We start from the raw sequence: 20012 nt of genomic DNA, 5'->3' as shown, positions 1-20012 counted from the left end.
ATCATCAACCATTTGATACAACTTATCCATACTTCTTACGTATATCACACTTAGTTAATTTTTTCAATTTACATATATTTGTTCAAAGTTATTGAACATATATACGAATGAGTTATATAGAGATCTGAATATATTAAAAATATGTGTATATGAAGCGCGTACGTAATAGTGTAATTGTCTAATGTAATATTAATAGAAATCCAACAATCATATTAAATCCAAAAAATAAAAGGATATCTAGTTCATTGGGTTGGGTAAATCAATTTCAACCCAATACCTACGGTTTAAAATTTTTACAACTCGAATAAACATCGGGTTTTCGAGCACGGCTTATTTATGTGATTTTCTCTTTTATAATCCTTACTAATAAAGTTGTTTAAATATGGGGCCCTTTTGATTAATTAAAAAGTTATCTCTTTTCTTCTATAAAATCTTTTTATCGGTCTGGAAGAGACGTCGGAGATGCTTTTAGAATTAAATGGTTTTTTTTTTATCATTTTATGAAATATTTTCAAAAAAAAATGTTTAATGTTGGAATCTCGAATTGAATATATATATATATATATATATATATTTTTTTTTTTGACTTTTATTTTTTTATTTGAAAAACAGAACAGTTTGAAAAAAATTTCTAAAATTATTAATAGAAAACTTAACACTATTTTATAGGTTGGGTCACTGGTAATCTTTTGACTTTGGTATTTCATAAAATATTTGGTACGACTAAAACAAACCCGTAAATATGGATAAAAAACATGATACTATACCATATTCTTAACGTAATTGATTAATTTTAATCAACTGAATTTCACTATAGGTATAATCCCGCTAAATATTTCGACTAAAATAACTCTTTTACGATCCCATCACACTCAAACTACTCGAAAAGTCCTTAAATTAAACGATACAGAATATCTTATTCCGAAATTGGTAAAAAAAATCTCTATTCACATCAACTAAATGCGGTCACAAAGATTCATAAAGCTTTATTTCACTCTAACTAATTAATGGGGTCTACTCTAAAAACTCGATTGTACCATATTGAGTGCAATATCATATGGAAAATATCATACTTAACAGGCTTAACATGCCATAGAAAATGTTGTTGTACCTTCTTAACTCTCTGTTGCATCACCAGATACCTCCTTTCCGATATCGAGACAAGAATCTTCTTTAAATTCGGGATATCTTTCTCCAGAACGAAAACCGCAAACGACTCCCAGTTCAGGATCTCGAAGAACGGTGGGACGAAGTTGTCAGAAATGATGACCGGAACGCATTCGTGGAAAATGGCTTCCACAACTCTAGGACTGTTGACTTCATAGCCTTTAGCACAAATACAGTATTTGCTACTCTTCATGTATTGGATATAATTTCTGTTGTTTTTAGATTTCTTTAGTTTCCCAAATATTTTCATGTCGGGATCTTTGTTTTCCCAATAGTGCAAGAGAATTCTGCGGACATCGCCGTGCATTTGGCCTGCAAAGAAAGCAAGAAACGAGCGTTGGGAAGGGGGTTTGCCTCCAAGTTCACGTAACGGGTTTTGAGGGGAGCGAACGTATGTTTCAGGGAGGGATACGTCTTTTCCTAATTCAAAACCTTCTTTTTTGACATCCGAATTGCATAGAGCCCTTATGCAACTATTCATAGATTTTTTTGTTTCGTCTGTCGCCTGAAATTATAAGATTGCCGTCGGTTATACATGCATTACTCGAAAAGCAAATTCTTAAGGATACCAAAGAGAAATGGCTTCAAAATGCACCAATAATATGCTCATTGGTTTGGGAATAGAACCCGAACAATTTGAGAGAATAACTTAACTAAAACAGGAATCACAAATATAGAATGAGCTAGATGTTCTAATAAACTGTTTATAAGACTTAAGTTTATAGCATCAAAGAATTGTGTTATATGTAAAGGTGTTGCAATAAGTTAACAGGACTATTTTGGGCAAATAACAAGTTTTTAGAACACTTTTGAATTAAAGTGTCCTATTAGTCCTTATGTAACTCTGTTTGAAATAATGTATTATCAAAATGAGGATCCCATATAAAAACGTGTTCATACACTTTATTTAAAAGTTTCCTATAAAAAGGTAATATAACACTTTTGTATCAAAAGTATCCTGCAAATTTGTTAGGATACCCAAATATGTCTTTTATCATTCTATTGTAACATTTTTACATAAGATGCACATTTATTTGGTTTTATAAACTTAAGAGTCTGTTTGTTAGCAGCTTAATAAGCTTAATGGGTATCACAGCTTATTCAGTCAGCCATACATGTCTGTTTCATAGTGGCTTGATAATATATAAAGCGACTCTTTCAATAAGCTTCTAAGGGAGCTTATGCAAAAAACCAAGTTCTTTCCAAACTTGTCACTCCCAACTAAAAAGCGCGCTCCTTCCATCTATGCAAAAAACCATTTGAAACAAAAACCTTCCCAATCTATAAAGACAGATTAAAATGCACAAACAACTTTATGGATAAAGTTGTTTGTGCAGGTTAATCAACCAAACATCAAGTCATGTAAGGAATTCATTAGGACATTTAGACTATTTGATGTCATATAATACCCATTTTAGTGCAGTGACTGCTGTAAATATGGGTTATGGGGAGGATCATATGGCTTACCCAGTCATGACAAGCAACAAGAAAATGATCTGACCCACCAGTTCTGTTCCAGGAATCGTATCTCTCCGCTATCAAGTGAATGTAGTCCTTCAAGTGCTGTACCAAGTTGTCACGACTGCCAGACCCGACCACGTATAACTTTTCTTCCAACATCCGAGAGCTAAAAGGAATATAAAATAGATGGGCTTGTTTGGGGTTATTGGTAACAAAATGTTTGTTTTCTTTCATATGCTTCATGAACCATCCTTCAGATGCATAAATTCCGCTAAGTACCACCTGTGGCTGGTGGAATATGGGTTTTGCGCCCTCCTTGTAAACGTAAACCTTGAGAGTCTTTTCCATCAATTCATAGCTCCTGCATTGCATAATACGATACAGTAACACAAAGTCTTCCTATACAGAATAGAAAATTAGACTTTATCCAATTTTTTGACAAAATGTCAAGTTTTGCTCACCTCTTAAACCTTGAAACATTACGATACAGAGGAGGATAAAGTGCATGGTCATTGTCATTGGCTGGAGCATTCTCAATCTGTAATTTTGCATCTAGTAATTCTTGATCAACCATTGAAGACCAAAGTGGTTTCTACAAGACAGAGTTGGTTTAATATTTGAGCAACAAAAACAAGCATACCCATAAATGTCATTAGGTACTCAGGACAGGGCAAAACAAAAACAGGTGTCCCACATTTGGCGTGACAATTAGACCGGGACAGGACAGGATTGAGTGGGACAAAAATGTAGTTCTTTTGTCCCATCAAAATAGATGGAATAAAAATTAGGAAGATGGCACAAGATAGGTATATTACTACACTATCCAAGTAAACCTTAAAACCTTCCCCAATTCTTTCACCCTCTTATCTCTCTCATGTCAGTCCGGTCCAGTACCAAACGCACGAACTCATTGTCACGAGAAGAATTGAGAACTAGCATACCATAGAACGAACTGAAGCACGATTATGAAGTAAAATGTCATGCATATCCGAGACTGTCACTACGTCCCCCATTGGCGTCTCATGATTTTCTTTCACCAGAGGAACTTCCTTCATAGATGAATCATTAGCTGGCAGATTAGGGTTCTTCAGTGATGTCACAGGCTCCTTGAAGTTGGGGGCTGAATTTGGTGAAACTATGTTTGGTTTGGATGTGCTGTTATCCAAAGCTGTTGAAGGAGCAATCGCTGTAGCATCAACTGTTGTTTTGGATGTTAAAGAATCCGGTGAACTTGCTGGTGATAATAGAAACGGAGTAATTGGACTTGCAGCACCTGTAACCTTTTCTTGTAAGGTTGAGCTGTTAACATTATTGGTAGACAAGTCCCCATTAAATTGTCTGACCTTCTCAGGTGCCAAACCTTCGATTTCTTCTATCTGATCTCCAGAGACACCATGACCATCATCTGTTCTTGTGAATTCATCTGTATCTCCATCCCTTTCTGATTCAAAATCATTTTCAATGCCTACATCATTACCCTTGTCTATAGCATTATCAACCATCTCATCAACAGGCCTTGTATAATTAGAGCCATCAAATCGGGTAATGTTACCTAATGGTTTTGGAATTTGAGGCGAAGCTTGAGGTGGGTAGCTTCCACTTACCGGTGGTTGAGCCCTGCCGGCAGAAAATAAGGACGATGCAACATCACCATATGGAAATTCAAAGTACTGGAACAATATAACCACAGCAAATACCACTGCCACTAGCCACACTAATCTCTTGCTTTCCAATATATACTGAATTTCATGACCCATTGCTGTTAAGCACTATCCTACCGGTACTCGGAGCACGCGTATCCTACCACCGCTACAAAATTGCCATTTGTTTTATCAGATTTGCTTGATCTCATAAGTAACTCATACTCAAACTTCTCAACAAGTGCATCAGATAAAACAATATTAATATGTGGACATGAAATACAAAATATGATAATAAAGCCAATAAAGAAGACCACTTTTAAACATTCATAGAAGAAGCTTAGGTTACAGAAACTGCTTAATGGAGAAAGATTGTTCATGTGTCTCAATATAACTAAACCTTAACTTAAACCAGAATATGTCATAACCCCGTTAGATTTCTTGACAAAAGTCCATAACCATCTATCGTTCTCAACGTCTCATAAAGATGGAGACATCCAAACAACAAATAAATAACTATTACTCCCTTCATTTTATAATAAAAGATCATCAATATCAAGTTTGAGTGTAAAATGGGTTACCTTTTTCTCTTATAATTGTAATATAATTGAGAAAAATATTGCCAGCTAAAATGATGTATATACAAAGTATTACATGCTAATTAAGATGCGGTTGGTGTTTAATATTGCATCAGAAAACATAATCTGTCATTTAAGAAGCAGTATGTATGAACCAAATCGTAGGTCTGATTTGGGACAAACTGAGTAAAAAAAAAAAAAACTAGGCATCAAACTGGTTGTGTTCAATTGCGTCGACCAGAAAACTTCAATTGCCTTTAGATTGAATAAACCAAAAATTCAAACCATCAATTGAATAGCCTAAACAGAGAATGAGCATGAACAACTTACTCGATTCTTACTAATCAACAGTATTCCGATCATTAGGCAACCAACCTCCAACTCGCCAAAGCAACATGCACACGCTATTCCAAACAAAAACAAAAAACCACGGGAAAAAGGTACTAGATCAGAATCCAAAACACAAAATTCAAATAAACGTAATCCGAAAACCTGCAAACGATGGAAATTTCCTCGATCAACAAATCAAAAGGATGAAGGAAAACTGATTATGTGATTCAATCAAACACAGGTACAGAAAATACAAAGTATAATTGCCTTCATATGTGCTCGTCTTGATCAAAGCGCTTTGAAACACAGAAATCGATAACGGAAATAAATGCATTGACGATTGAAAATTTGAATTAATTACCTGGGAGAGAAACGTGGTTGAAGAATTTGGAGGACGCTCGAGGTTTTATGCCAGATGTTGCAATGGCGGCACGGCAGAGGGCTTTGTATTACTTTTTTACTGTTAGCTTGATTGGAAAATGATGCATGATTCTTTTACGCACTCGACTCAAATGCTTCTATACTTCAACCATCTTCTAACCTTTTTGTTATATTTACAAGAAATTATAGATTTGGTCCTTATAGTATGTGGATTTTTACAAAATTAGTCTCTATACTTTGATTATTACAAAAATTACATGAAGGTATGCCGTTTTTAATGGTTTTGGTCAATGTACTAAACAATTGTCTATCATTCTGTTAAGGGTGTTTTGAATCTGTCTTTTTATCTTTTTTCCTAAAACACCAATCAGGTGAACCACCATGAGACCTCCATGTCTTCTTCGGCTTACCGCCGATCAAAACCTTCATGTCTTCTCTGGCGAACCTCATGCTTGTCTTCCCCGACGAACTGCCAGTGAACCCCTTCCCCGTTGTATCAACTCTCCCACCTAATATTATGAACAAACCTTGAAACCTAAATTAAAACCAAAAGATAACCCCAAATCTGAATCTGAGCTCTAGTTTTTTAGTTTCATTGTGGCAATGGTGGAGTCTGATACTGAACACGTAAATCTTATTGTGATTCTGGTTCATGAAACAGATGGGGAAATAAGTTGGTGGTGGTTGGTTGGTTCTTTGATGTTTTGGTTCTTGACGGAAGGTTTGTTTTGTCCCTGAGGTTAACAGACCCCTTTAACGGCCGTTTGGTCTAAGGACCAAAACAGTGAAAAATGAATACCTCCAAGTGTTTTATGTAATAAATAAAATCTAAGGCTCAATTCTATAAAAAACCTACATATATTAAGGAGCAAATTTGTAATATACTCTTTTATTTACTTTACCCCAAACCGTTTTACTTTCTAACCTATTTTCTGTAACTTTTAAAATTAAAAAAAAAAAAAAAAAGGCAAAAGTTAAATTTAAAAAAAAACATTACATTAAATTTTAATTTTTTAAAATTAATTATATTATTAAATTCATTTAATACCAACAAACTTTCTATAAAACGTTATTTTAAAAATAAAATTTACGAATTAATGATTATATTTTCTCTAGATTTTGGAGATTTATACAAATATTTAAAAGATTTGGGATCATGTAAGACCGGTTTGTTTTTGTGAAACTCGTTAGACCATTTTTTTACAATTAAAACTTCACAGCAAAATGTTGTGAAGGTTCAATTTTTTTTTTACCTTCACATCGTTTTACTGTAAAGTTTCAAGTGTTAAAAAAAATGTCTCGTGAATCTCACAAAAATAGGTTGATCTCACGTGAACCCAACTTTGTTTAAAATATTCCTTAATTCCTCATTTCTTATTTTGGATCATGATTTCATAGATTTATTCAAATTAACCTCTATACAAAAATCTCCTTAATTTGCATATTTTCCATTTTTGTTGAAAATTCTTTATGATGCAAACTTTGCTTTTTCTTTCCCATAAATAGGAAAGAAAGGAAATCCTCCGTCTAACAATATTCCATTTTTAAAGAGAAATTTTTAATTTTGATTTCGACATTATTGACAAATATCTTATAAAATTGTAAAATTCCTAAAATACCCTTTTAACGTTTAAAGCTCCTTTATATAATCCCATGTCTCCGAGAGTTTTAAATTCGAACACTAAACCCCCTTCATCGAAATTTCTCGCTTATTTTCTAATTGAAATCTCAATAACGCACGTGCAACAGGGTTGATAAGGTCTTTTATCAAAAAATTATGTCATTACTGTTAGTTGGTTTATAGGATCGATGATGAATGCATGCAGGTATTTTATAATGTCTGATAGCAGATTCATAGTAATTAGACATACTTAGTAAAGTTCAGTTATAGTCTTTAGTACATTCCTGACATATACTTGAAGCTCCAAATGCCCCAATAAGCTTTTGGAACTGGGGTTCAAAAGCCCATATTACTTCACATTTCTAAATTGGCAGTCAGTCAATTATGTAAAGAATTGTCTATTTAAGATCATACTTCATATTATTGACTCTAATCTCTTCAAATTGTTAAAATGTCAGTTAATTAGTCGTAAGAATATGACATCCTTGAAAATCCAACAATCGTCGCTCGCATCCCAACCACTATTGTAAGAAACAAATGCATCGACATTTGAACCTGTATGTAGGAAAATAACGTCAAAAAGTTTGAATTCAAAAGCAAAAACAAAGTTCACTGAGTTCTTATCGATCGAGCTCCATCAAACTACCACTACTGAATGACAATCGGATTGATTCTCCTTGATGCAAAACAAACTGCATTGAGCATTATCGATCACCTCTCAACTATCATCGTTAACCTAAGTAATTACCCATAATGTCCAGAACAATTTGGAGGTTTCGTTAAGAATTATGAATCTACTCGGTTTTGGATGGCTATTATCGTCAATATCGATGAAGCTTTTGAGAAGTAGATAGTAAAAGACAACACGGATAATTTCATTGATGACAAAGAAAAAGTGAACGTATACTTTCATTAATGTCAACATTGATCATATTTTTTTATATTGAAATATAATCAGTTATCAGAATTCCATAAAAAAATATTAATTTTAATGGATTTTAAACATAATATTTACAGTTTGGATCATATTTCTTAAAAATTCACTCGTGTTAAAATGTTTTATTTTATTTTTCATATTAAACAGATTAATTAATTACATATATAATAGGAAAAATATAGAAATTAATTAAAATGGTCGACTTCCCAAATGAAACCATGTGGCCCATTGTCATCCTCAGCCTTACAAACGTATACTTTGTGGCCCATTTCTTTGCTCCTCCGACTCCGTTGACTTTTTTTTTTAATTAATAGCCATATTATTTAAATAAAAAATTAATTAAAATATCAATTTTCATGTTTTTTATTCATTTTTTAGCCATTTTTCTCACGATATTTTAAAAATGTAATTATCTTTACAAGTAACAACTCCTCAATTCACGAAGGAATTAAAGTGTAAAAAAAATAAAGTTTATGAACTGGGGACGGAATCTGTAAATTAGTCTCAACCACTTGCAAACCTTTATCTTATTTACAGATTTGGTTCGTGCACTTGCGGATCATGTTCAAAAACTTTTTTTTTTATATTTTGACCCTTTCATTAATTGAGGAGGCGTCAAGTGTGGCGGTAATAATATTTTTGCAATTCAGGAAGAAAAATAGCTAAGAGATGAATCAAAAGCCTAAAAATGACTATTTCTATTAAGTGTACTATTTAAATTGATTTATATCTTAAGTCAAAAGTCCAAAAAGTTAAAAAAGCGATTATATGTTTTAGATAATTAACCGTTTACTTTTTTATTAATAAATTAATTTTTAAACTTATTGAAACGAATAAATAAATCATTTAAATTGCTAAATTCAAAATGGAAAGAATTTTTTCTTCCTATATAGTACAAAGAAACTGCTGCTGAAACAAACCAAAATAGTACAAATTTCTTGGCAAGTTCTCCAAGTCCAACTCTAATTTTGAATAAACCTATATGATCTGTTAGGGTTAGATTCATGTGAGATCAGCTTATTTCTGTGAGATCCATGAACCGTTTTTTTACACGTGAAACTTTACAGCAAAATGTTGTGAAGGTAAAAAAAAGTCGAACATTCACAATAAAAACACTGTGAAAATTACCTTCACAATTTTGCTGTAAAGTTTCAAGTGTAAAGAAGTGGTCTCACGAGTCTCATGAAAACAATCTGGTCTCACTTGATCTCAAGTTTAATCTGTTAAGGTCTAATATTTTATAACATTTGATGTTATTTATATTTATTGTATATAAAAAAAGTAGTGAGTTTAAATGTATAAACATAAATTAATTTTATTAGTCAACTAAAAGTTTGATTTAAAAGGTCAATAATGTACAAATTCCTTTTTCCTCAGAAAATCTTCCCCCTTTTATTACTGCATGCATTGAAAAAACTTCAGAGGTACAATTTATTTATTTTTATTATTATTAGAAAAGTATTTGTACAATGCAGCAAGATACATCTTGTTATAATATTTTATTTTATTATTTATCTCTGTTGATGATATAATAAGATTTTATGTGTTTTTAAGAAAACATTAATGATTTAATTTTTGAATAAAATATAAATTTGAAGATATCATAAAAATTTTAAAAAAATTATATCAATACTAATATCAAATCAACTATTTAAAAGTTCTCAATTTTATGTAATTTATTTTTTTATTATAATTTAATAACGAAATAATTTATTTTTGGTTTAATAATATAAACATTTTAATAGATAATAATTAAGTATTATATTAGAACTCAATGATTATCCTAATTATATTTTAGATTTTTTATATTTAAAATGATGTGTTTATCTTGTATTTGATTATGTTTATCTGCATTTAGTTACACGAGATATTGAACTTTAATAAGTTGTACTTACGCACAATCTACTTACAATATTCGGAAAACGAGCGTCATATTAAAGAAGACGGAGTCATAAAAATAATAGTCTCTTATCTAGTAAAAAGTTGTAAGAAATTAGGATCATAACTTATTTTTAGTCTTTTTGATTAACTTATTCGTTTTTCATCCTTATGGTATTGTTATTTTTAGTTTTTTTGATTTACAGTTTTTTACTGTTTTGATCCTTTATATTTAAAGATAAGAATTAGTCCATGAACGAAAATAACAATAAGTTTAAACTATAAGGACTAGAATCAAAATTATAACAAATCATACGGAAAAAATCATAGTTTGCTCAAACTGTTACTATTAATTAGAGTGAGACTTCTATGTCATAATCCGACAAAACTAGAAAGTAAACATTTATTTTAATATAAATAAAAACAAAAATATACACAATAATTTTATCAAAATTGATTTTTTATAGTCATAATTTATCGAGATTAGTCGGGACATAAAAAAATTTGTTGCATTTATAAATACAAAAACCGTTAAAATCTCTTTCTAGACAACACATTGATATTTGATATATCCAAATCATCACAATCCATATTAAAGTACAATGCTTTATGCATGAATTACAACTCTTTGGTACCATCATCCCTCTGCAATTAACCAAAACAACTCTGGAAAAAGCAAACACTGACGCCACCAAAACCACCGCGTTTCCCTTAATTTCCAAAGGCAACATTTCCAGGAAATACACATAGCGGAAGACAACCCTACTTCCATCATCTTCTTCATAAAACCTTCAGCAAATGTCATATTTAAACCCTCATCCGCCATTGTTGAATGCTTACTGCTTACTCCACACAACCTCAATATAAAACCACCATGAACCGTCTCCTCTACGAGTCTGTTCTAAAGGGTGATCTCATCACCTTCCTCAAACTCGTTCGAGAAAACGAAACCCTGATCACAGAGAGAGTGCTGGAGTCTTTGAACACTGTGTTACACTTAGCGGCTCGATTCGGGCACCTTGAATTGGCTTCGGAGATATTGAGATTGTGTCCGGAAATGGTTTTGGCGGAGAACGTGGACCTGGAGACGCCGTTGCATGAGGCTTGCAGAGAAGGTCAGGTGGAGATGATGAAGGTGTTAATAGCGGTGGATGAAGGGGTGGTCGGAAAAGTGAATTGCAGAGGTGAGAGTGTGTTTTTTGTGGCGTGTGAGAGAGGGAGGATGGAAGTGGTGAAGCATTTGATAGAGTTTCAATGGCTTCTGATGCATGAACTCGATGCTTTTGTTTGTTCTATCCATGTTGCTGCTGCTGCTGGACACACAGGTATTATTAGCTTCTATTTGTTACCAGTGTAACAAGCTTATGAGATTCAGAGTTTATTATATGATTTTTTGACAAAATAACTTGTTCAATAAGTTTTTAGAGGGAAGCTTTATACAAAAAGTTAAGTTGTTTTTTTTTTCTAAATCTGTCTCCTTCCTGTTAAAAAACCCTACCAAATAAAAACTTTTATAATAATACAGACATATTAATCGACACAAAAAACTTTTATCTTGAATGAATACATTCACTCTTTGACAATTTAGAAGTTTATAAAACTAATGGAACAAAATCAGAATAATGCATGATTAATGTAAAGGCTTAATTATTTGTTAAGAATTTATTGAGATTAATGAAATTCATAGTATATTTGATCAATTATAATTAATTGTTTCGTAGTGAATATAAAAAATAAATTACTCAATAAGTTTGTAAGAAAGAGCTTTATGTAAAAAGTTGAAACCCTTTTTAATTAAAAAAAAGGGTTATTTCATCTGTAAAAACTATTTCAAACAAGAACTTTTCCAAACTATATAGATAGCTAGATTAATCCATATAGACATATTATTCATACGTGATTTAATGAAATACAATCAAACAATCGCTAAACCTCCATAATTAAAACATATCTTATATTTGTAAGTTTATATANTATCAATTAATGTATAAATTAAAAAAATTTAAATTTAAATTAATATATAAATTTAAAAAACAATATATCAATTTTTTAAAAAGATATTTATGAAAATAGGTAAAAAAAAGACTAAATAATCCCTCACTCTAACCGAGATTATTAATAGGATTAGTGATCAGGGACCACTTTTAGAGCAAAATGAAAATAACAAGAACGATTTCCATACATATCAAAGTTCATATCCCACTTTTAAAGATTTCACTAAAGCTCAAGGACCAAAATTAGAGTTTACTCTATAAATATCTAATGCAATTAAATATTAGAATATTAACAATATAATATAACCACAAACTGAATTAGTCAAATAAGTAATTAGTAGGGGTGACAACTTTGTATCAAACCAAAACGATCAACAAATGTATCAATCGTACCAATTAAATAGATACCGATTTAATCTGTATCAATTATACTTGGGTGGTAGTACCATACCGTACCAATTTATGAAACCTTGGTTGGTAATGGTATGGGAAGTCCCATATCAAGGTAGTACCATGATCCCAACTTATTTATTGATTTATTAGTTTTTTATTTTTAATATATTGAATATTAAATATCATAACTTTATATGTTGTTTTTGAGCATTTGAATGTTAGTATGTTTTTATTCACTACAATTAAAAACCCTTAAATATAACATGTGTTACCTGTAAATTCAAAATGTCAATAAAAATTTGAATAAAATTGTAAGTTTATATATATATATATATATATATATATATATATATATATATATATATATATACACTAGAAGGATTTTTATTTTTTATCTCTGTTAATATTATAACACGGTTTTATATAGTTTTGATAAAGCGGTAATAATGTTTTTATGTTTGAATAAAATATAAATTCTAATATCTCATAAAAATTTGAAAAAATATATCGATATTAGTATCAAATTAACTATTTAAAAGTTCACGTTTTTTGTATAGTTTCTTTAATTTAATTTTTTTATTATAATTTAATTTAGATTTAATAACAAAGTAATCTATTTTCGTTTTAATATACAATCTTTTACAACTATAATAATTAAGTGTTATGTTAGAACTCACTAATTGTCCTAATTATATTTTAGATTTTTTATATTCAAAATGAGATGTTTCTCATGTATTTAATTATATTTATCTCTTGTTAGTTACACGAATTTAAAATGAAGTTTCAATAAGTTGTACTTATAGATAATTTACTTGTAATCTTGAATTTTAAGTAATGTGCATCAATAAACAATATTTGATCCATAAAAAATGGTTGTTAAGAGTTTTTTATAAAATGTTTTATAATATAGTATAAATATATTCAAGTTCATATGAGAACAACATAACAAAATAAAAAAACAAAAAAACAATCAAATCACAACTGATTTTACACTAAAATCGCATAAAATCATATGTAATCCACACGACTTTGAGCTTGTTCTAATTTAATTCTCTCTCCCTATATATATATATATGTGTGTGTGTGTGTGTGTGTGTGTGTGTGGACTTGAGATCATGTGAGACCAGCTTGTTTTCGTGAGACCCATGAGACCACATTTTTACACTTGAAACTTCACAGCCAAATGCTGTGAAAGTGATTTTTTTAACCTTCACAGTATTTTTGTTGTGAATGTTCGACTTTTTTTAACCTTCACAGTGTTTTTGCTGTGAAGTTTCAAGTGTAAAAATGTGGTCTCACGGGTCTCACAAAAACAAGCTGGTCTCACGTGAACCCAACCCTATGTGGACTTGGGATCATGCAAGACCAATGGTTTTTCGTGAGACCCGTAAGACCAATTCTTAACCCTTGGATTAAATCTACAATATGAAAATCTAAACATTCATAAATGCCACGAGACTTCTCAATAATCACAAAATTGCCACTGTGCAATTTAGATCATTAGATCATTAACTTATAAAGTTGATCAATGAACATAAATTGGTCTTACGGGTCTCACGAAAAACTCTTGGTCTCACGTGAATCTAATCCTATTGTGGAATGTTTAAATCATAATTATTAATAATTCTAAACATATATAGGTATAAGTCGTGATATGGCAATTATTGGCGCATGGGTACGAGTCGACGACTTATTCCATTCACACGCTATTAAGCTTTAATTTCCTGCTTGCTTTTTTTTTTTTTAATGAGATATTTTGTCTTAATCGATTAATCACCACTATCACATAAAAACCAAAAACATGACCTTATGCGTTTACTTAGACTTATGAAGTCCCCTATTTGTCGTCTATTAAGACTTTAATAATATAATATTTATTGAAATAATAATCTAACCTATCATACAAGAATGCATTTTATTATAAGAATTTAAATTATCTCTACAAGATGCATGTCGTTTATGGTGTACAAGAATAAATCAGTTAAATATAATTAAAAAAATGTCGTATAAACACAAATGTCTTATAAAAGTATGTGTTAATATATATATAAATATATATATATATATATATATATGACACTTTTCAAAAATGTTTTATAAAATAATTGATACGATATTTCATTTTCAAGTAATGTTGTAAAAAACTTCTTAAAATGCTCGAAAAACGTCTTATAAACTTATTTCAATATTTTTAGATCTGATTTGGTCTATTTGTAGAAATAGTGAAGGAAATAATCAAGGTGAGGCAAGAGTTTGCAAGAAAAGCTACTTCACAAGGATACTCCCCTTTGCATTTGGCTTGTAGCAAAGGCCAAATAGATACAATAAGGGAGCTTCTAGATTTGGATCAAGACCTATCTTGCCTCCAAGATCACAATGGTTGGACACCTCTACATTGGGCATCCATGAAAGGGAGAGTCGGAATCATCGGTGAGATAACCTCCTCGAGCCGTGAATCGGTTGATATTGTCACCAGCCATGGCGAAACCGTTCTTCATTTGGCAGTTAAGTACAACCAGTTTGACGCTTTAAGGTACTTAATGGAAACCCTCAATGTCACTGAGCTCATCAACGTTCAAGACAATGATGGAAACACCGTGTTACACTTAGCAACAGTCGCAAAACTCACTACGGTAATTATCTACCTCTTTTTAAATTATTACCACACATGTCGGACGACTTTATGAGCCTTTAAATCTTGAATCTGCCGCTGTGTTAATCCTTCCCTTTTTATAGTTATTGAGTTGTATCTGATATTTACTTACACAGGTGGTGACATATCTACTTAAACGTGGAGTGGATGTAAATGCGATCAATCGTAAAGGCCATACAGCTCTCGATGTTGTCGAATCCGATGGCAGCAACTCCGCTGCTCTCCAAATCGTTCCAGCCCTCTTAGAACATGGAGCAAAAACATGCCACCAATTGCCTCGAACCTCTCGAGATATCCAAGAACACCATTTTATGATCACACGTTCAAGAAAACAACACAATAACATCGACTCTCCAACTCAACACTACCGTCGTTACAAAAGGAAACGGTCGAAACAAATCGAACTTCAAAACGAAGGCCTCCGAAACGCTAGAAACACCATAACAGTCGTCGCAGTTCTAATAGCAACCGTCACGTTCTCAGCCGGATTAAACCCTCCCGGAGGATTTCATCAAGATTCCGGCAAGGCAACAATGGGAACAAAATCTCCGTTTAAGGTGTTTCTTGTCTGCAACATTATGGCATTGTTCTTATCTTTAGGAATCGTTAATGTTCTTGTGAGTGTGATTCCCTTTCGAAGGAAATCGATGATGAGAGTGTTGGTAGCTACACATAAAATCATGTGGGTGTCGACCATGTTCATGGCGTCGGCCTTTATTGCCGGAATTTGGACCATTTTGCCGGAAGGTTCAGGATCACGGTGGGTGACGATTGAATTGATGGTGATTGGGGTTGGATGCATGCTGGTGGTGCTTTCAGGGTTAAGCGTTTTGTTGGTGAAACAGTGGTCGAGAAAACAAGAATGGCGGAGAAGAAACGAGAAGAAGAAGATGAAGGCTGGATCGCCGAATGGTAGCGTCAATAGTCGCGTTGATGAACTGCATTTTGTTAAGAATTATAGTCGTGAATCTTCTAGTAACTCGGATATTGATAGTTCTGATCATGGTTATCATGTTTACTGATCCACCATTTTTATCGTTTACTTAATATCTTGATATTTTGTACGAGTTCGTAGTAGTTATTTCTGTAATTGTTGTATATAAATAGCAGTTATGCAAAATCTACTGTTTCTATATTGATTTTATGTTATTCACGTGAAAACACATCATATAAAATGGAAACATAGCCGATGGTAGGGGTGTTCACGGGTTGGGTTGATCGGGTTGAAGACATTTGAACAACCTAACCTAATGTTTGCGGTTTGAAAAATCTTAACTCAATCCAACCCGAACCAAAGTGCAACCCAACCCGTACGGGTTGGTCGGGTTGATACTTTGGTACATTAAAATATTCTTCTAATCTAGAATATGTTTATTTCTCTACTCATAGTTTCTTTTTCATCACCTATCATTTGGTACAACTTATCCATACTTTTTACGTATATCACATTCAGTTAATTTTCTCAATTACATATATATGAAGAGCATACATGATAGTGTAATTATCTAATGTATATATTAATACAAATTCAACAATCATATTAAATCCAAGAAATAAAAGGATATCGAGTTCATCGGGTTGGGTTGGGTTCAAATAATAGTAACCCAATATCAACCCAATACCTGCGGTTTGACAATTTTACAACTCGATTAGATATCGGGTTGCTTCGTGTTGAGTTATTTCGTGTTGGATTGAGTTGGGTTGATCAGGTTGGTCGGATTTTTGAGCACTCCTAGCCGGTGGTCATGTGGTTTGCTCAAAATTTTAGATTTAAGAGTCGTTTACCAAACACTTATACGTCAAGTGTTTAACGGTAAAATTTAACACTATTATTTACTTACCGGGTAAGATTTTAGTCCACCAAAACGATATCGTATGCAATAATTTCCCTAGCAAGCATTTACCGTGGTAAGAGTTGTCGCTCTCATTTACCGGATAAGACTCATTGTCCTTGTATCGTTCTTACCGGGTAAGATTTTTTGTCCTTATCTTATTCATCCAGGTAAGGTAATGTAACTTAGTAAGCGTTTGGTTAATGGCCCCTTAGTCTCTAAGACGAACTATTTATACCGATAGTCTTTAACTTTTTAATTTTAATAAGATTAAAGGTTCCTGAAATTAATACCGTCAATCAACAATTGTTAGTAGAGATAAATCAATATTTGAGCAAGCTATAGGGACCAAAAGCGAAAATTCACTATAAAAATAATTATGGTTCACATCAAATTTCTTTATTAAAAATATTTTAAAGTATAGTTAATTGAAAATAAAAATAGAGGTGTTAAAAAAACCGTTGGATCGCTTAAACCGGTTGAACTAAGTTAAATCAAATTACTTTTGGTGGTTTGAGCAATTTGACGGTCCAGTTTTAAAAATAGTCAAACCGTTTGGTTCAGTCTGACTTGCGGTATAAGTGTTTTTATGAGCGGTCTGAATCGAACCGACCATCAAACATATGCATGTATTAATTATATTTAGTTTTCGTGTTGTAAACTGGCCAATTAAAAAAATCATCCAAGACATTGTATTTTTAGTTTCATTTCACAATTGATTGCGTTATATAAACTGACAAAATTTTGAAATTCATCAAAAACGTCTTTTCACTTGTTCATGAATACAGAAATATCATACAAAAGGTCTTTGGCCTAGCGGTATATGACCCATTGGCCTCTTAGAAGGTCAAAGGTTCAAACCTCACCAAATATAAGAAGAGAAAGGTGTATTAGTTTATTTGTTCTATTTATTCATATATAAATATTATATAATTTAAAAAAAATTATAGAAATATCGTCCATAAATATATAAGCAAAGATGACGTGGCAAATTTGTAATTAAATTAGAGGTGTTATTCACAATAACTATATACTATTTATTTTAGTTATTATTTCATTTTCCATTTTCATATTTTTTTTTTCACAAGAAGCAAATTAGAGACATTTATCACGTTTGTGTTTCTAATCACACGGTATAAATTGAGCACGTAAAATGAAATATCGAACGATAAAACCCAATCAGGCCGCTACGAGCTTCGGGCATCGTCAAGTTCTCGATTCGAAGGAATTTCGCTCCCGGTTTGTGAACCATTGAATGGTCCGTTTCGCCATCGGCAACCATACGCTCTGTAACCGCTCGTCTTTCTGACTACTCGTCCAATATGAACTTCTACTTTCTCTAAATCTCGACACGTTTGTAATCTCTGACATCGATCTTTTCTCCATGCCTTCGGACTCCTCGTCTTTCGTGAGCCTCGGAAATTGCGAATTCGAAATCGACGTTTCGCCGCTATCCGCGGTTTTACCGACCTTCAAGTCGTACAACCTTCGTCTTCCCATATCCTCCTTAAACTTTGTTACCTGTTCAATATCTATTTCGATTCTCCCACTGCTCGAAGGCGAAAAACGCTTGCTCGACACCTCGTTAAGCATCTTCGAGTTCAACAACATTAAGTCGGAGGAATTCACATCGCTCCATCGGCTCTTGCCAACAATATCGGATACAATTATCCTATGTTTGAACTTATCCAATAATCTTCGATCGCCGTATTGAATCAAGACGTCTTCTTTCGGACTCTTCATGAATTTCCTAAAACTATTTCCGATACTAAACCTCGAGGATCTAGAAGACCCGTCGTGCTCCCTTCTAACGAAGATTTCAAGATTATTCAAACCGTCGTCTTGAGGATACCGCAAACTATTCGTGCAAACGATATTCGTGACATCCGACACATCGAATTTATACCGACAAAGAGGGCAACTCGAGTGACTTTCGAGCCATTTATCGATACAATTCATATGAAATGCGTGCCTACACCTAGGCAACAACCTTAAAACCTCGGAATCTTCGAATTTCGACAAGCACACGACACATTCTAGCCCTTCTTTCGATCCTTTAAGAGATGAGAATCGGAAAAAGGGTAAAGATTCGATTGTTTTCTTGTCGATTCCAGAAAACCGTGATCTCGAGCTAAGAATCCCGTGAGCGGGTTGGAGAGTAGTTTCATCCGAGTTGCAGAATTTCAAACACGCGAGTATGAGAAAGGTTAAAGAAAACACAGCGCATAGGATGCCGATGATGATAACAACGCTGGAATGCACAGGATGCACGATATCGGGAGCAGAATGGGTTGAATTTGGTTGCGCAAAAGCATCGAAAACGAACAAGATGAAGAAGACGACGATGAAAAAGGGGGTTTTGATCGATTTTATGTGATTCATCCAATGGATTTGGAGTTTTTGAGTGTGGTGTTTGTCAAGTTTTGCAAATGGTGTTGGTGAGTTCCTTAATTATATCAATTGAATTCAAAATGTTGTATTATTGGTCTCTTTCAAGAAATTATAATTAAATGGAATTATATACAAATTAAGAGAGAAGGGGCATATTAGTCAATTAAAAATCATAAAAACGTTCAGAATTAATCTTGTTTCATATTATATTATGTACAAATATATTCATAATCACAAAATTGCCACGAGATTTCTCAATAATCATAAAATTGTCATCGTACAACTTTAAACCATTAGATCATTAGCTTATAAAGTTGATCAATAGACATAAATTGATCTTACAAAAAACTATTGGTTTCACATGGCCCCAACTCTCTCTATATATATATCATATCCTTAGAATGTCGATCGATAAGGTTGCCCTTTTTCTGTGTATATATAAACATATATGTAGTTGTATGTATGGTTGATGTGTGAGTGGCTTCTTATCGTTTGTTTTATTATTTGGCCGCCTTTATTTGTCTCACTTTGCTCGTCTTTTATATCACCAATCGCATCCATAAAATGTATTTTTATCGTTTTCAACAAATGGAAGACGTTTTAAATGCCAATAATTGAATTCCGTATTTTATAATTTTCATTTTTGGTCATAATATTATTATTATAATATATATATATATATATATATATATATATATATATATATATATATATATATATATATATATATATATATATATATATATATATATAGGG

The 20012-nt window shown here is 32.3% G+C and overlaps 3 protein-coding genes across 4 annotated transcripts; 1 reads left to right on the top strand and 2 right to left on the bottom strand.

The window, feature by feature from the left end:
- Positions 1 to 916: 916 nt before the first annotated feature.
- On the bottom strand, positions 917 to 5686 carry LOC112519614 (probable glycosyltransferase At5g03795). Of its 2 annotated transcripts, none has more exons than XM_025127822.1 (6): positions 5538 to 5686; positions 5177 to 5250; positions 3570 to 4437; positions 3090 to 3220; positions 2635 to 2989; positions 917 to 1672 (listed from the first exon to the last, which is right to left on the bottom strand). In XM_025127822.1, the coding sequence occupies exons 3-6, from the start codon at positions 4383 to 4385 to the stop codon at positions 1001 to 1003; spliced, it is 1974 nt and encodes a 657-aa protein (XP_024983590.1). In that variant the 5' UTR covers positions 4386 to 4437; positions 5177 to 5250; positions 5538 to 5686; the 3' UTR covers positions 917 to 1000. The 2 variants fall into 2 exon arrangements, with proteins under 2 accessions (XP_024983590.1, XP_024983591.1); XM_025127823.1 differs by lacking the exon at positions 5538 to 5686 and having other exon boundaries at positions 3570 to 4245; positions 4326 to 4437; positions 5177 to 5353.
- A 4919-nt stretch (positions 5687 to 10605) lies between these two features.
- LOC112519535 (ankyrin repeat-containing protein NPR4-like) lies at positions 10606 to 16158 on the top strand. The gene is made up of 3 exons (XM_025127722.1): positions 10606 to 11318; positions 14598 to 15013; positions 15150 to 16158. The coding sequence occupies exons 1-3, from the start codon at positions 10826 to 10828 to the stop codon at positions 16053 to 16055; spliced, it is 1815 nt and encodes a 604-aa protein (XP_024983490.1). The 5' UTR covers positions 10606 to 10825; the 3' UTR covers positions 16056 to 16158.
- Positions 16159 to 17937: 1779 nt separating this feature from the next.
- On the bottom strand, positions 17938 to 19308 carry LOC112519644 (putative RING-H2 finger protein ATL12). The gene has a single exon (XM_025127861.1). It carries the CDS (start codon positions 19245 to 19247, stop codon positions 18072 to 18074), a length of 1176 nt encoding a protein of 391 aa, XP_024983629.1. The 5' UTR covers positions 19248 to 19308; the 3' UTR covers positions 17938 to 18071.
- Between the last annotated feature and the right edge of the window lie 704 nt (positions 19309 to 20012).

Source organism: Cynara cardunculus (assembly GCF_001531365.2).
Source record: "Cynara cardunculus var. scolymus isolate 2C chromosome LG 10, CcrdV1, whole genome shotgun sequence".
NCBI lineage: Eukaryota > Viridiplantae > Streptophyta > Magnoliopsida > Asterales > Asteraceae > Cynara > Cynara cardunculus.
Note: the sequence above shows the minus strand (reverse complement) of the source record. Positions and strands in the feature narration are given on the sequence as shown.